This window comes from Nematolebias whitei, chromosome 11 (assembly GCF_014905685.2).
Source record: "Nematolebias whitei isolate Nwh7 chromosome 11, NemWhi1, whole genome shotgun sequence".
NCBI classification, from domain to species: domain Eukaryota; kingdom Metazoa; phylum Chordata; class Actinopteri; order Cyprinodontiformes; family Rivulidae; genus Nematolebias; species Nematolebias whitei.
Window position 1 is genome coordinate 11,123,492 of NC_056508.1, and position 12,294 is coordinate 11,135,785.

Here is a 12,294-nt window from a genome sequence, read left to right on the forward strand (position 1 = left end):
TTATGACACAAGATGTTATGATCCACAGTGTCAAAAGCTTTAGACAGGTCTAAGAAAAGTGCAGCACAATAATCCTTAGCATCCAGTGCTTCAACAACATCATTAAGAACCTTCAGTGAAGCAGTGGTTGTGCTGTGTTGTTTCCTGAAACCAGATTGATGTGGAGGTAAGATGTTAAATGAGTCCAGGTAATTTTTGATTTGAGAGTTTATCAGTTTTTCTAGAACCTTGGCTAAAATGCAGAGTTTAGAGATTGGTCGATAGTTGTTCAGTGAGGTGGGGTCTCCTCCCTTCAGCAAAGGAAGAACAAAGGCTGTTTTCCAAGTGTCTGGGATGGAGTTTTGTCTTATGGAGAGATTGAAGATGTGGGTCACAGGGACTGTGATGATATGAGCAGCCAGCCTTAAAAAATAAGGTGGAAGTTCATCAGGACCTGCAGATTTTTTAGGGTCAAGATCTTTTAACAGTTTATTAACCTCACTGACTGAGAATGGAGAAAAAGAGAAGCTGTGATTAACTGAGGATTAGCTTGTAGGAGGGATTTGATTTGTAGAAGTTTGGTTATTAGGGGAAATGGCTGATCTTCCATTAGTAACTGTATCAAATAAAGAACCAGAAGCAACAAAATGTTTGTTGAAACAGTTCAGGATCTCGTGCTTATTTGACACAGGAACAGAGTTAACGAGAAGTTGTGATGGGAGGTCAGATGATTGGGGGGTGCCTGAGAGAGATTTGATAGTTTTCCAGAATCTGTTAGGGTCATTTAGATTTTTGGAGGTCTGAGATAAGAAATAGTTGCGTTTTGCTGCTTTGACAGCAGTTGTGCATTTATTCCTCATCTGTCGAAAACTCAACCAATCAGTATCTGAGTCAGATTTTCTCGCTGTGGCCCAAAGATGATCTCTCCTGTGCAGGAGGTCAGCTAGCTCTGGAGTAAACCAGGGGCTGTCTCGTCCCTTTATTCTGAACTGACGAAAAGGAGCATGTATGTTCAGAAAATAAATGAAACTATTATGAAAATAGTTCCAAGCGGAGTTCACGTCATCAGTTAACAGAATACGATGCCAGTCAAAGTGAGACAGATCCCAGAGGAATGACTGTTCACAAAAACATTTCAAATCCCTTTTTTGAATTAATCTGGGCTTAGAAGGTGGAAGTTTAATATCTCTCAAAGCAGCTGTCACACAATGATCACTCAAAAGATCAGCGAATACACCTGTACCAGGGAATTTGTGAGGCATATTAGTTAGAAACTGGTCTAAGATGGAGGATTTTTCAGGACGGTTTTCATTTAATCTAGTGGGAGAGTTGATCAGTTGGGTTAAATTAAGAGACAAGCAACATTCCTTGAATTTATCACAGAGGGGGGTTGACTTACACCAATCAATGTTGAGGTCTCCAGCCAAAAGGACCTCTTTGAATTTTAAATTACCAAGAAATTCCATCATGGCAGTCTATGCCTCAGGTGATGCTGTGGGGGGGCGGTAGCAGCAGACTACAGTTAAAATCTGGCCTCCATTCAAGGTGATGTTTACAGATAAGGCTTCAAACTGGTTTGGAAATGTTTTAGAAGACACAAGACTAGAAACCAGAGAATCTCTAATGTAAAAAAAGGCCCCCCCCCCCCCCCCCCTTTTTTGACGATCACAGCGGTAGATGTTAAATCCATTGATTGCCACGTCATTATTGAGTACAGATTTGTTGAGCCAGGATTCAGAAATAAAGATAACATCTGCCCCAGAAGAACTGACCAGAATTTTCAAAGCATCCAGTTTTCTCAGAAGGCTACGAGCGTTTACATGCAGAAAATGAAGCCCAGACACGTTCTTAAAGTCATTTGGTGTGCTATAATTAGTGGGAGGTCCAGGGTTGGGCTGAATCCCTGAGAGCAGTAACAACATTATTATCAGACATTTTCTTGAGTTTTTTGTGACTGATGTGTAATTACAGGAGTTAACAGTGTGACAATTAGCCCCCATAATGGAACCATGAGAAACGTTAATGAACACGCGATCATTCAGAACCCAAAAACAATGAAAGTTGCAGTGATGGGCAGATTCAGGTGTATTAACAAGATTCAGTGACTCCAGATAATCTGAGAACTGAAAATAGTGACAATAATATGAATGATGCAGAAAAGTTTCAGACCATAAAACGTCACAGTTAAAATGGGCAAACAAACCCGACGAGTTGGCCCAACTGCAGTTTGAGTTGGGCTGAGGGGGGCTCCGGCCCCCCATTGAAGATGGATGGATGCTCCCATGAGAAACAGAAGCTGGGTCCAGAATCAACAGGCCGAAACAGAAACAGATAATTTGCAGCAAATAGCAGAGCGAGCTGCCAGAAAATCCTCCTGAAGTGAAAGGCATGATCCAAGCTCGTTTCAGGTCAACAAGGGCCAACAGCGTGATCCGGAATAAAATTAATTATTATCCAGGTGAGTTTGGATGGAGGCCTGCAGCAACTCCGATACAAACTCCGAACTTCTCTCGAGCACCACGCAGCCCTGCTCCTTCACACTGCTCCTTCACACTGCTCCTTCACGCTGCTCCTCCATGCTGCTCCTCCATGCTGCTCCTCCGCTTCTCAGCACGTCACTTCCGCACCCGACAGCACGGGGCACCCCGGTGAAAAGCGAGACTGACCGGAGAGGCTGAGGCTGAAGTCGGCAACTGGTCCGGTCCGATTCTGCTCCAGTTCGGCTCCGGCGCTCCAAGCACAAGAGACGAAGAGGCTGAAGATATCCCTGGCCCGGTTCTGCTCCGGTCCGGCGGCCTAGTCCGGCGGCGCGGTTCTGCTCCGGTCCGGAAGTTGAGCGTCTCCTCCAGGTGAATACAACGACTCCACGGAGGTGGATCGTCCTTCGCTAAAAGTAATGGGCTGCTCACTGAAGCTGAGACCGGCTCTGTTGAAGACGAAATCCCCACAGCCACCTCGGTATCCGAGGTATCTTTGGTCAAGGACTTTAGCAGCTGTATAAGCCGTCATGTTTCACAGTTGACTGGGACCATGTTTTTTGTGATATAAGCCGCTGCTTTTAGTAATGTCATACCACCTCTCACTTTTCCTCTCATAAGGCACAGCACGGCTAAATTAGTTTTGTACCGAGGTTTGTTTTGACAAAGGAGGTTGGTGAAATCTTCAGTCGGGGCTGCAGCTGCAGTTTCCAGGGCCGGCCCAAGGCATAAGCAAACAAAGCAGCTGCTTAGGGCCCCATGGCCACTAGGGGGTCCCCTAAGTGGAATTGAAAAAATAATTAATTTTTTTTTAGTAATGATTTCTATAATTCTATTTAATATTTTCAATTCAACTTTTGCAAATTGTTGCATACGTTTACATAATTTTAGGAACTAATTATTCAACTTTAAATTTGTTTTTTTAAACCATTTTACATGGTTTCCAGTAATTGTTCATTTACATTATTGATTTCCTTAATATTTTATTTTTTTATTTTTGTTTGTTTTTGCACAATTTAATTTATTTTTATGCATCTTTGTCTGTTTTTGCACAATTTAATTTATTTTTATGCATCTTATTTTATCTGTTTGTTGTTGATCTTGCTCTACAAATTATTTTGAACATTACTGCTACAGTTCTTTGGAACCAAAGATAATGAACAAGATGCCACTTTTGCTGTAAAATACATTGCATACTGGTGTTATTTTTTTGTTCTTTTGTTACTTTTAGTACCAGAAGGATAATGCAAACAGGATCATCTGACAGTTGATTGCAGTAATCCACATTATTAGTAGAAATAGAGGGCCCCAAACCAAATTTCGCTTAGGGCCCCATGGAGGCTTGGGCCGGCACTGAGTTTCACACACTCTTCAGAGTCCACTTTATGGCGCTGTTTTAAGTGGTGAAAAAGAGTCGTAGCGCTCAAACCTGTTGTCAGGACTTGTTGTCGGCATTGTCTACAGAAAACATTGTTCTGTTGCTCATCTGACAATTTTAATCCTAACCATCTCCAAATACCTGAGTCATTAACTTTCTTTTTGGGTTTGCATTCAGTGAGGGAGAGCGAAGGGGCCGTATTGGCAGATATTCAAGTATAACTAACTCAGTCTAGACTATATTTAACAATACACTCTCATCTTATATTGCATATGAAATTATCTCTTATTTAAAAAATATCAAGATCACCCAGTCCTAACATGACTTAATGACGGTATTCTTGTTTCAGAGTCCATGTTCTGCTTAGGGATGCACCGATCCACTTTTTTTTTTACTTCTGATCCCGATACCTAGGTCTGAGTATCAGCCGATACCGATCTAGTTCCGATATCATGATCATCATTGATTTTAGGCTGTAATCATCTCCTCTCAAGTACAATTTGTACAAATATATGCATGCATGTCCAAAAAGGCAACTTGAGGTAAGTTTTATTAATGTTGGATGAGTTTTAAAGTTAGAATTAAATTCTACTAACACAAAACACATTTCGTTTTATTCCTAGCTTTAAAGTGGATATTAAAGTGATTAATTTAAGTGATTGTTTAAAGTTGTTTTATATTTTATAAGGGGCAGATATAAGATTTATTTTCTTCTTTCTGCACTCTTTTCATTCAATGTTTTCTTTTTGATTATTTTTTTTTTATTTTGTTTCATTTAAATGAATTAATAAATTAATTAAATTAAATAAAATGTTAAATGGTTTTAAACATCTGCTAAGTTCATGGCATAAACCAACAGACATGTTCCTGTTTTTAGTATTTTACATCACTTTATAATGTAGCTGTTTATGTTTTTAATATATATAATTTTCAAATCATGTTTTTTAAAATCATGTCTACTGTTGTACTGATAAATATCTCCTGGAGGGTAAACTATATCTTGACTGCAAGTATCAAGCTGCGAAATCCTTCGTTTTCTACAACTGATAATGGTTGGTCATTAATTATGATGAAGTTTAGCAACTTCTCTGTAAACATTTGAGCTCCGTGGTTTCAGCGACATCTACTTCTTGTTCAATCCGAAGCAAGCAGCCTGATTTGGGGCAGCCGCGCTCAGTCTCCTGCCTCCTCCGAGATGGGCAGACTGAGCGGGGCAAATTGGACGCGGCTGGCCGGTATCGAGTCGCCTCTTTCGCTTGAGCAAAGAGCAGCGCCCCACTGAAGCCACGGAGCTCGAATGTCCATCGTAAAACTAACTTTAACGTGGTTTAATGTGGCGCTATGGCTCTGCAGACATTGCACGTTGCTGCATTTCTTTGTGGTGTTTTTAGTGTAAAATACTTCCACACAGCAGACATGTTTAGATGAAAAGTTTGTTAGCCACAGTGCTGCTAACTCAGTCCTCACGTTGTAGCTGGCTACAAACTATGAACTGGATTTCCTGAATGTGAGGCGGGTCTTATTACTCTGGGCTCATGAGACGCGCCGCCGTTAAGGAATTCCATTCCATAGTTTGAAGCCAACTTGCATCATGGATCGAAAATATCGGCAGGAGGCTCGGAAAATCCGATACGTAAATTTTGCTGGTATCGGAGGCCGATACCGATACTGGATCGGATCGGCCCCATCCCTAGTTCTGCTTCAATAGTGTACAGAATACATGTATCCTTACTGACTGGCTGTGGTGACTTTTTAGTATCTGATGTTGTACAATATAACTAATTATTAGGAATGACTGTCGTATGTAGGCCTGTCATGATAACAAATTTTGCTGGGCAATTAATTGTCTCAGAAATTATTGCGAAAAACAATATTGTTTGAAATTTGACAATAATTAGTAACTATTGTCAAATTAAAGAAGAAATGTTTAATTTGTTTTGCATGTAGTACCTTTTTTCGACCACTGCATGGCAGTATAAGACTGTTTGAACTGAAAGATGGATAGTGAGGAAGCAAGCGGCGTGTCTCTTTTAAGAAAAATGGGAGGGAGGCCCCTTGATGTGACATGTACTGTCTCTCTTCGGTTCTCAAAATGGCGGACACTGATTGTGTTTTGAGCTCTAGTATAGTATAGCCAGAGCCCTATAAAGAGCGAGTTGCGACACTCATTGAACTCGCCAATACATGGTCACGTGGTTCATGCAGCTCCCAATAGTTCCAAACAGTTAATCTCTGTCAGTCAGTTTGAGCGGCTGCTGGCGCAACATAACACAAAAATGGACTTTTCTTACTTTACCGGACGTCTTTCAGTAATTATTGAGCAGTAACGAACTGATTACTTAACCGATTACTGATTATTTCACAGACTATGCATTTTATCAAAGCATTTTTAGAAGCGGCTGATACATTTATCATTAAATTTTAGAAGGAAACGAGACTGCAAACACATATTTGTTAGAAAAAAAAATGTATATGCAATACAATGATCAATATAGTCATGTCAGTGTTTTATAACGTTACACACGATAAATAAAAGATCAGAGTAACACCTGTTATAATGCTATTTCTGATGTTCTCTGCATGAGAATGCTCCACCTTGTCCTCCATGCAGTTCAGATCTGCTCCAGCTTACCTTAGATCATCTGGATGAATTCTTGATTTCTATAGAAGATATTAATTCAACCTTTATTTAAACAGGTTCGTCCCATTGAGCCACGAGGACTCATTTACAAGAGAGACCTGAATATAATTGTTCTATTTGTCATTTTTTTATGGCAACCAAGTACCTGGATAACTGAGTTTATTGTAGCCTGACAACTATTGTAAAATTGTAATTCATTGATTAAAATGTTAATTTAAATGAAACTGTTTCTAGTTAAAATCATAACAGATGACAAAATAAGTGTTAATTGTGCAAAAATAAATTTCCAAACAATTTATTATAAAATATGTAAAATGTAAAACAAGCTTTAATAAAGTACTTTTACTGCCAATGATCTCAAGTCAGCAGGAGCATCATCATCATCATCACAACAACACAAAGTGAGAGCTGTAAATTTAATCTGCACAAACATTTTCAATCAGGGCTCAAAATGTTTAACTGTCAAAGAAATGTGCAAGAAAATAAACTAATGTCGCTCTACAGGCACATTTAGAGAGAGGACAGTTTACAGAGACACAGTCAGGACGTGTGAGACTGAAGGAGGTTCAACCATTTGTTCATGGACCAGAACCAAATGAGAAGAACAGCAGAACTTCCACTGCATGTTGATCCATTGACCAGTGATCTGACCAGTGATCACACATGTTGTTCTAAATAAAACTTTGGTACGAACAGTGTTAAATAAGACATGTCATGTTTTTTATTGAACAATAATCTTCATTCTAACAGTGACGTTGTAATTTCAGAGACTGAGGAAGGAAGAAACAGAAATGAGGCGAGTGAGATGAGGGAAAGATGAAAATGTGTCCTCAGAGGACAGGGACATGTCAGGATCTGATGATCCAGGATCAACAGGACCAGGAGGATGAATCAACAGGCAGTCAGGGAACAGAGATGAACAACCTGAGGGAACAATTAGAACACAAAAAAATACATAAGCAGGACAGAAGAAACTCAAAGACAAGAAAATTAACGCAGTCCTGCGAAGAAAAATGTTAACAATGGAAAATAAATTGACATATTTTTACAAAAGATCAGATGAATACAACTGGCATGAAGAATAACTTCCCAGCTCCATCTCAATGTACCTGTGATAGTTTAATAAGTTTTTTGTTACCGTTCTACAGTTTATTGATGCTGATATATTCTTGGTAATAATTCTTATTTCTTGTTCTGTCTTGAAAGAGTCTCATCTCAACTTGACCCATGATTACCATACGCTAAAACGAATAATATAAAGCTAATGTAATTTAACAGTCCTGCAGTAAATACCAACTTTGTGAAGGTTATGGTGTTAAAGTAATTTTATTCAAACATCTTGATTAAGCTGTTATTGATTTGGAAGACAGAAAATGAGATCTTGTACCTTTGTGATACTTTGAATGCAACATTCAGTTCATGAAGTCATTCTCCTGTGGTTTACCTGGAAAACATTTAAAAATTGAATCATCTCCACAATCACGTTTTTCTTTAATGATAATGTCACAATTTATGCTGCAGTCTTTGACAAATGATGTATAACTTTAAATTACGTGAATCTTATGTTGTCATCATTTTTGTTGAAATCGGGTCTCTCTTGTAAATGAGTCCTCGAGGCTCAATGGGATTTACCTGTCTAAATAAAGATTGAATGAATCTCTCAGAAAAAAAGGCCAAATATTTTCTAGTTGAGTGCAGTAACTGGAATTACCATAAATTTAAAAAAGACCACCTTTCAAAATTTAAGCAGTAATAGATATTTTAAAACACTGAAGAAATAGACCCGTTTAAACCATCATGTTGGCAGAGCAGCTGCAGTTAAAACACAACTAGCAATTTAACATGTTTAATTTAACATGTTTCATTAACTAAAACTGGCGACATGAAGTATTAATGTTGATAAATTGTGGTACAGAACAGTCAGATAACGCTTCACAATGGCAAAAAAAGTGTTGTATGTTCATCAACTTACCGGAAAAACACGGAGAATGAACTACGTTCAATGCTGAACCCGCTGCTGTTTGGAACTCTTTGCCGCTGCATGACCCACGTGACTTCCGCATTCCATTCTTTCTATGGGAGTCTATGGGAGTGTTGCAACTCTCTCTTTATAGGGCTCTGAGTATAGCATAGTGTTTGTCAACAATTTTTCAGCTTCTTTTTGCAGAGAAAAACAACATTTTAGACCAAGGCACGAGTTTCAACTGTGAATTTTGGAGCTTCGACGAGACGGAGGTTTTTTCCCCAAAGTCGGCCTGTTAGCTTAGCTTGTAGCTTAGCTTCTCAGCTTAGCTGCTTTTAACGATCCAAAAACGCAATTTTGGACAGTTAAAATGGATTTTAAAGAGAAAAGAGAAAGGGCACCAGTGAAGAGCACCGGAGTTGAGTTTTAAGTCATCCACTGTCTTCAGTAGAAACAGAGAGAAATGAAGAAGCAATAACGCCGATAAACAAAAATGAGGTTGATAATTTTCATTTATCATGTGATTAATTGATTTATTCTTTATCGTGACCGGTCTAGTCGTATGCATGTACCGTAGACTAAAATAAACTGAAATATCTCCTGGAATTTCAGGATTTGATCTTGGAAAAATCATGGACAACTTGTGAAATGAAAGGCTGGCCCTGACTTTGTCTTGGCTGTGTTCAGGTTAGCTGTCAGTCTAGTCAGATTTAAACTTATTTCTCCAAACAAGTTGCTCAAAAGATGTCAAACAGAGAAGATATTAGTTGATCATAAATTAACTATTCCTTTAATGTTTGTATTGCAGTCAACAAAAAGCCAAAAACACAGAGAACCACTTGTAAAACCTGACTGTTTATAAAGAGGACTTGGTCTTTGTTCAGGTGTAGAACTGATCTGTCACCCCTGATGTTTGGTCCACTTCCCAGGAGTACATGGACCCGATGAACGAGCACAATGCTCTGAACGAGGCCAAGCAGATGATCGCCGTTGCCGACGAGAACCAGAACCGTCAGCTGGAGCTGGAGGAGATTCTCCGGTATAGTGAATACTTCACAGGCAGCAAGCTCATGGATTACGCCAGAAACGTTCACGAGGAGTTCTAAAGACAGAAACCCTCTCCGTCCTCCACCTCAACCTCCTACATCTGCTTCAGGGACAAGCCTGGAGGAGGGAGAGAGCCACGTGATAACATGTTCTAGTGTGTAAATCTGTGTTTAAAACCCCTGCAGCCTCCAGATGTTGGACTGATCCTTTAGCTTCCAACTGTCACAGCTAACACAGCCTGCTTTCTGTGTGCCGCTGGACTGTTTGCTGCAGATATGAGGTGCTGCATCTCTTCCAGATGGTTTTCTTGTTTTGTGGAATGTATGTATATGAGAAATTTTAGCCCCAACATTTCTTTTTGTTGCTGGTGCACCTCTTTAGCCAGCATACCTGTGTACAGTGTAAATATTCACATTTGACACACCTTGGTCTGTTCTAGAGTGAAGTGCTGCTGAGAGGTGCAGCACAGATGTGTGTGTTCAGATAAAAGACTGGTTTCTAAAGGTGAATTTAATTGCACAGTTAGAATTGGTAATGCTTCTAAAAACTGCAGCAGTACCATAAAGCCATCTTACATTATGTATCCCTTGATTTAAACATTAGGAAAAGAGAATAATATATTGATGTATTTAGATGAACTCGTCATTCCTGGATCATCTGACTGAAGCTTTGTGTTTGAGTCGCCACATCAACCGGTCTCCTTCTTGCTTTTATTCACGTAGAAGACCAATAAAATTATTTATGACCATTTTTGTTTTTATTTGAAACGTCATGCTCTTCAGAGCAGGTGTCCTTGTGTCATCCTAATTGTTGAAATGAATGAATGAATAATGAAAATGAAGTTCTGTCCACTCCTGGGTCTTACTGCAGTTTTAGGTAACTGTTTGACATCCTGCTGCTGCCTCCGCTGTCTGGATGTAAAACAAGAACTAAAACAGGCTTTACAAAATGTACTATGAAATACAGGTTCTTCTCAATAAATAAGCAAATTGTGATAAAGGTCATTATTTTCCATAATGTAATGATAAAAATGAAACTTTCATATATTTCAGATTCATTGCACACCAACTGAAATATTTCAGGTCTTTAATTGTTTTAATACTGATGATTATGGCATACAGCTCATGAAAACCCAAAATGCCTGTCCAAAAAATTAGCATATTTCATCCCACCAATGAAAGACAAGTGCTTTTAATACGAAAAACGCCAACCTTCAAATAATCATGTTCAGTTATGCACTCAATACTTGGTCGGGAATCCTTTTGCATGAATGACTGCTTCAATGCGGCGTGGCATGGAGGCAATCAGACTGTGGCACTGCTGAGGTGTTATGGAGGCCCAGGATGCTTCGATAGCAGCCTTAAGCTCATCCAGAGTGTTGGGTCTTGCGTCTCTCAACTTTCTCTTCACAATATCCCACAGGTTCTCTATGGGGTTCAGGTCAGGAGAGTTGGCAGGCCAATTGAGCACAGTAATACCATGGTCAGTAAACCATTTACCAGTGGTTTTGGCACTGTGAGCAGGTGCCAGGTCGTGCTGAAAAATGAAATCTTCATCTCCATGAAGCTTTTCAGCAGATGGAAGCATGAAGTGCTCCAAAATCTCCTGATATCTAGCTGCATTGACCCTGTCCTTGATAAAACACAGTGGACCAACACCAGCAGCTGACATGGCACTCCAGACCATCACTGACTGTGGGTGCTTCACACTGGACTTCTGGCATTTTGGCATTTCCTTCTCCCCAGTCTTCCTCCAGACTCTGGCACCTTGATTTCCGAATGACATGCAAAATTTGCTTTCATCCGAAAAAAGTACTTTGGACCACTGAGCAACAGTCCAGTGCTGCTTCTCTGTAGCCCAGGTCAGGCGCTTCTGCCGCTGTTTCTGGTTTAAAAGTGGCTTGACCTGGGGAATGCGGCACCTGTAGCCCATTTCCTGCACACGCCTGTGCATGGTGGCTCTGGATGTTTCTACTCCAGACTCAGTCCACTGCTTCCGCAGGTCCCCCAAGGCCTGGAATTGGCCCTTCACAATCCTCCTCAGGGTCCGGTCACCTCTTCTCGTTGTGCAGCGTTTTCTGCCACACTTTTCCCTTCCCACAGACTTCCCACTGAGGTGTCTTGATACAGCACTCTGGGAACAGCCTATTCGTTCAGCAATTTCTTTCTGTGTCTTACCCTCTTGCTTGAGGGTGTCAATGATGGCCTTCTGGACAGCAGTCAGGTCGGCAGTCTTACCCATGATTGCGTTTTTGAGTAATGAACAAGGCTGGGAGATTTTAAAAGCCTCGGGAATCTTTTGCAGGTGTTTAGAGTTACGTCGTTGATTCAGATGGTTAGGTTAATAGCTTGTTTAGAGAACCTTTCTATGATATGCTAATTTTTTGGGACAGGCATTTTGGGTTTTCATGAGCTGTATGCCATAATCATCAGTATTAAAACAATTAAAGACCTGAAATATTTCAGTTGGTGTGCAACGAATCAGAAATATATGAAAGTTTCATTTTTATCATTGCATTATGGAAAATAATTACCTTTATCACAATATGCTAATTTTTTGAGAAGGACCTGTATATACAGATAAATATTTCATACCAACTGAAAAGCACCTGAATAATTTTTATATATTTTGATGATTAACTTGCATTATTAAGGGCATTGGTGCAACCTTATTACTATTTGGTTATTATATTTCCAATAAAAGTTTTTAGTCACCATTTCTGCAGGTTTAAACATATACAGGATAGCATATAGTGTAAAAAGCTATAAAAACTTCCCCAAAGACTTGGGTGAAACAAATGAGAAAATCC

The 12,294-nt window shown here is 39.7% G+C and overlaps 1 protein-coding gene across 2 annotated transcripts in view; it reads left to right on the plus strand.

Annotated features, from left to right (window-relative positions):
• sdf4 (stromal cell derived factor 4) overlaps positions 1–10,219 on the plus strand; it is a 73,413-nt gene extending 63,194 nt beyond the window's left edge. For both annotated transcript variants that reach the window (XM_037683891.1, XM_037683890.1), the window contains exon 7: positions 9,368–10,219. In XM_037683891.1, the coding sequence (XP_037539819.1) occupies positions 9,368–9,544 (177 nt within the window). In that variant the 3' untranslated portion in view covers positions 9,545–10,219. The remainder of the gene's footprint in view (positions 1–9,367) is intronic.
• The last annotated feature ends 2,075 nt before the right edge of the window (positions 10,220–12,294 follow it).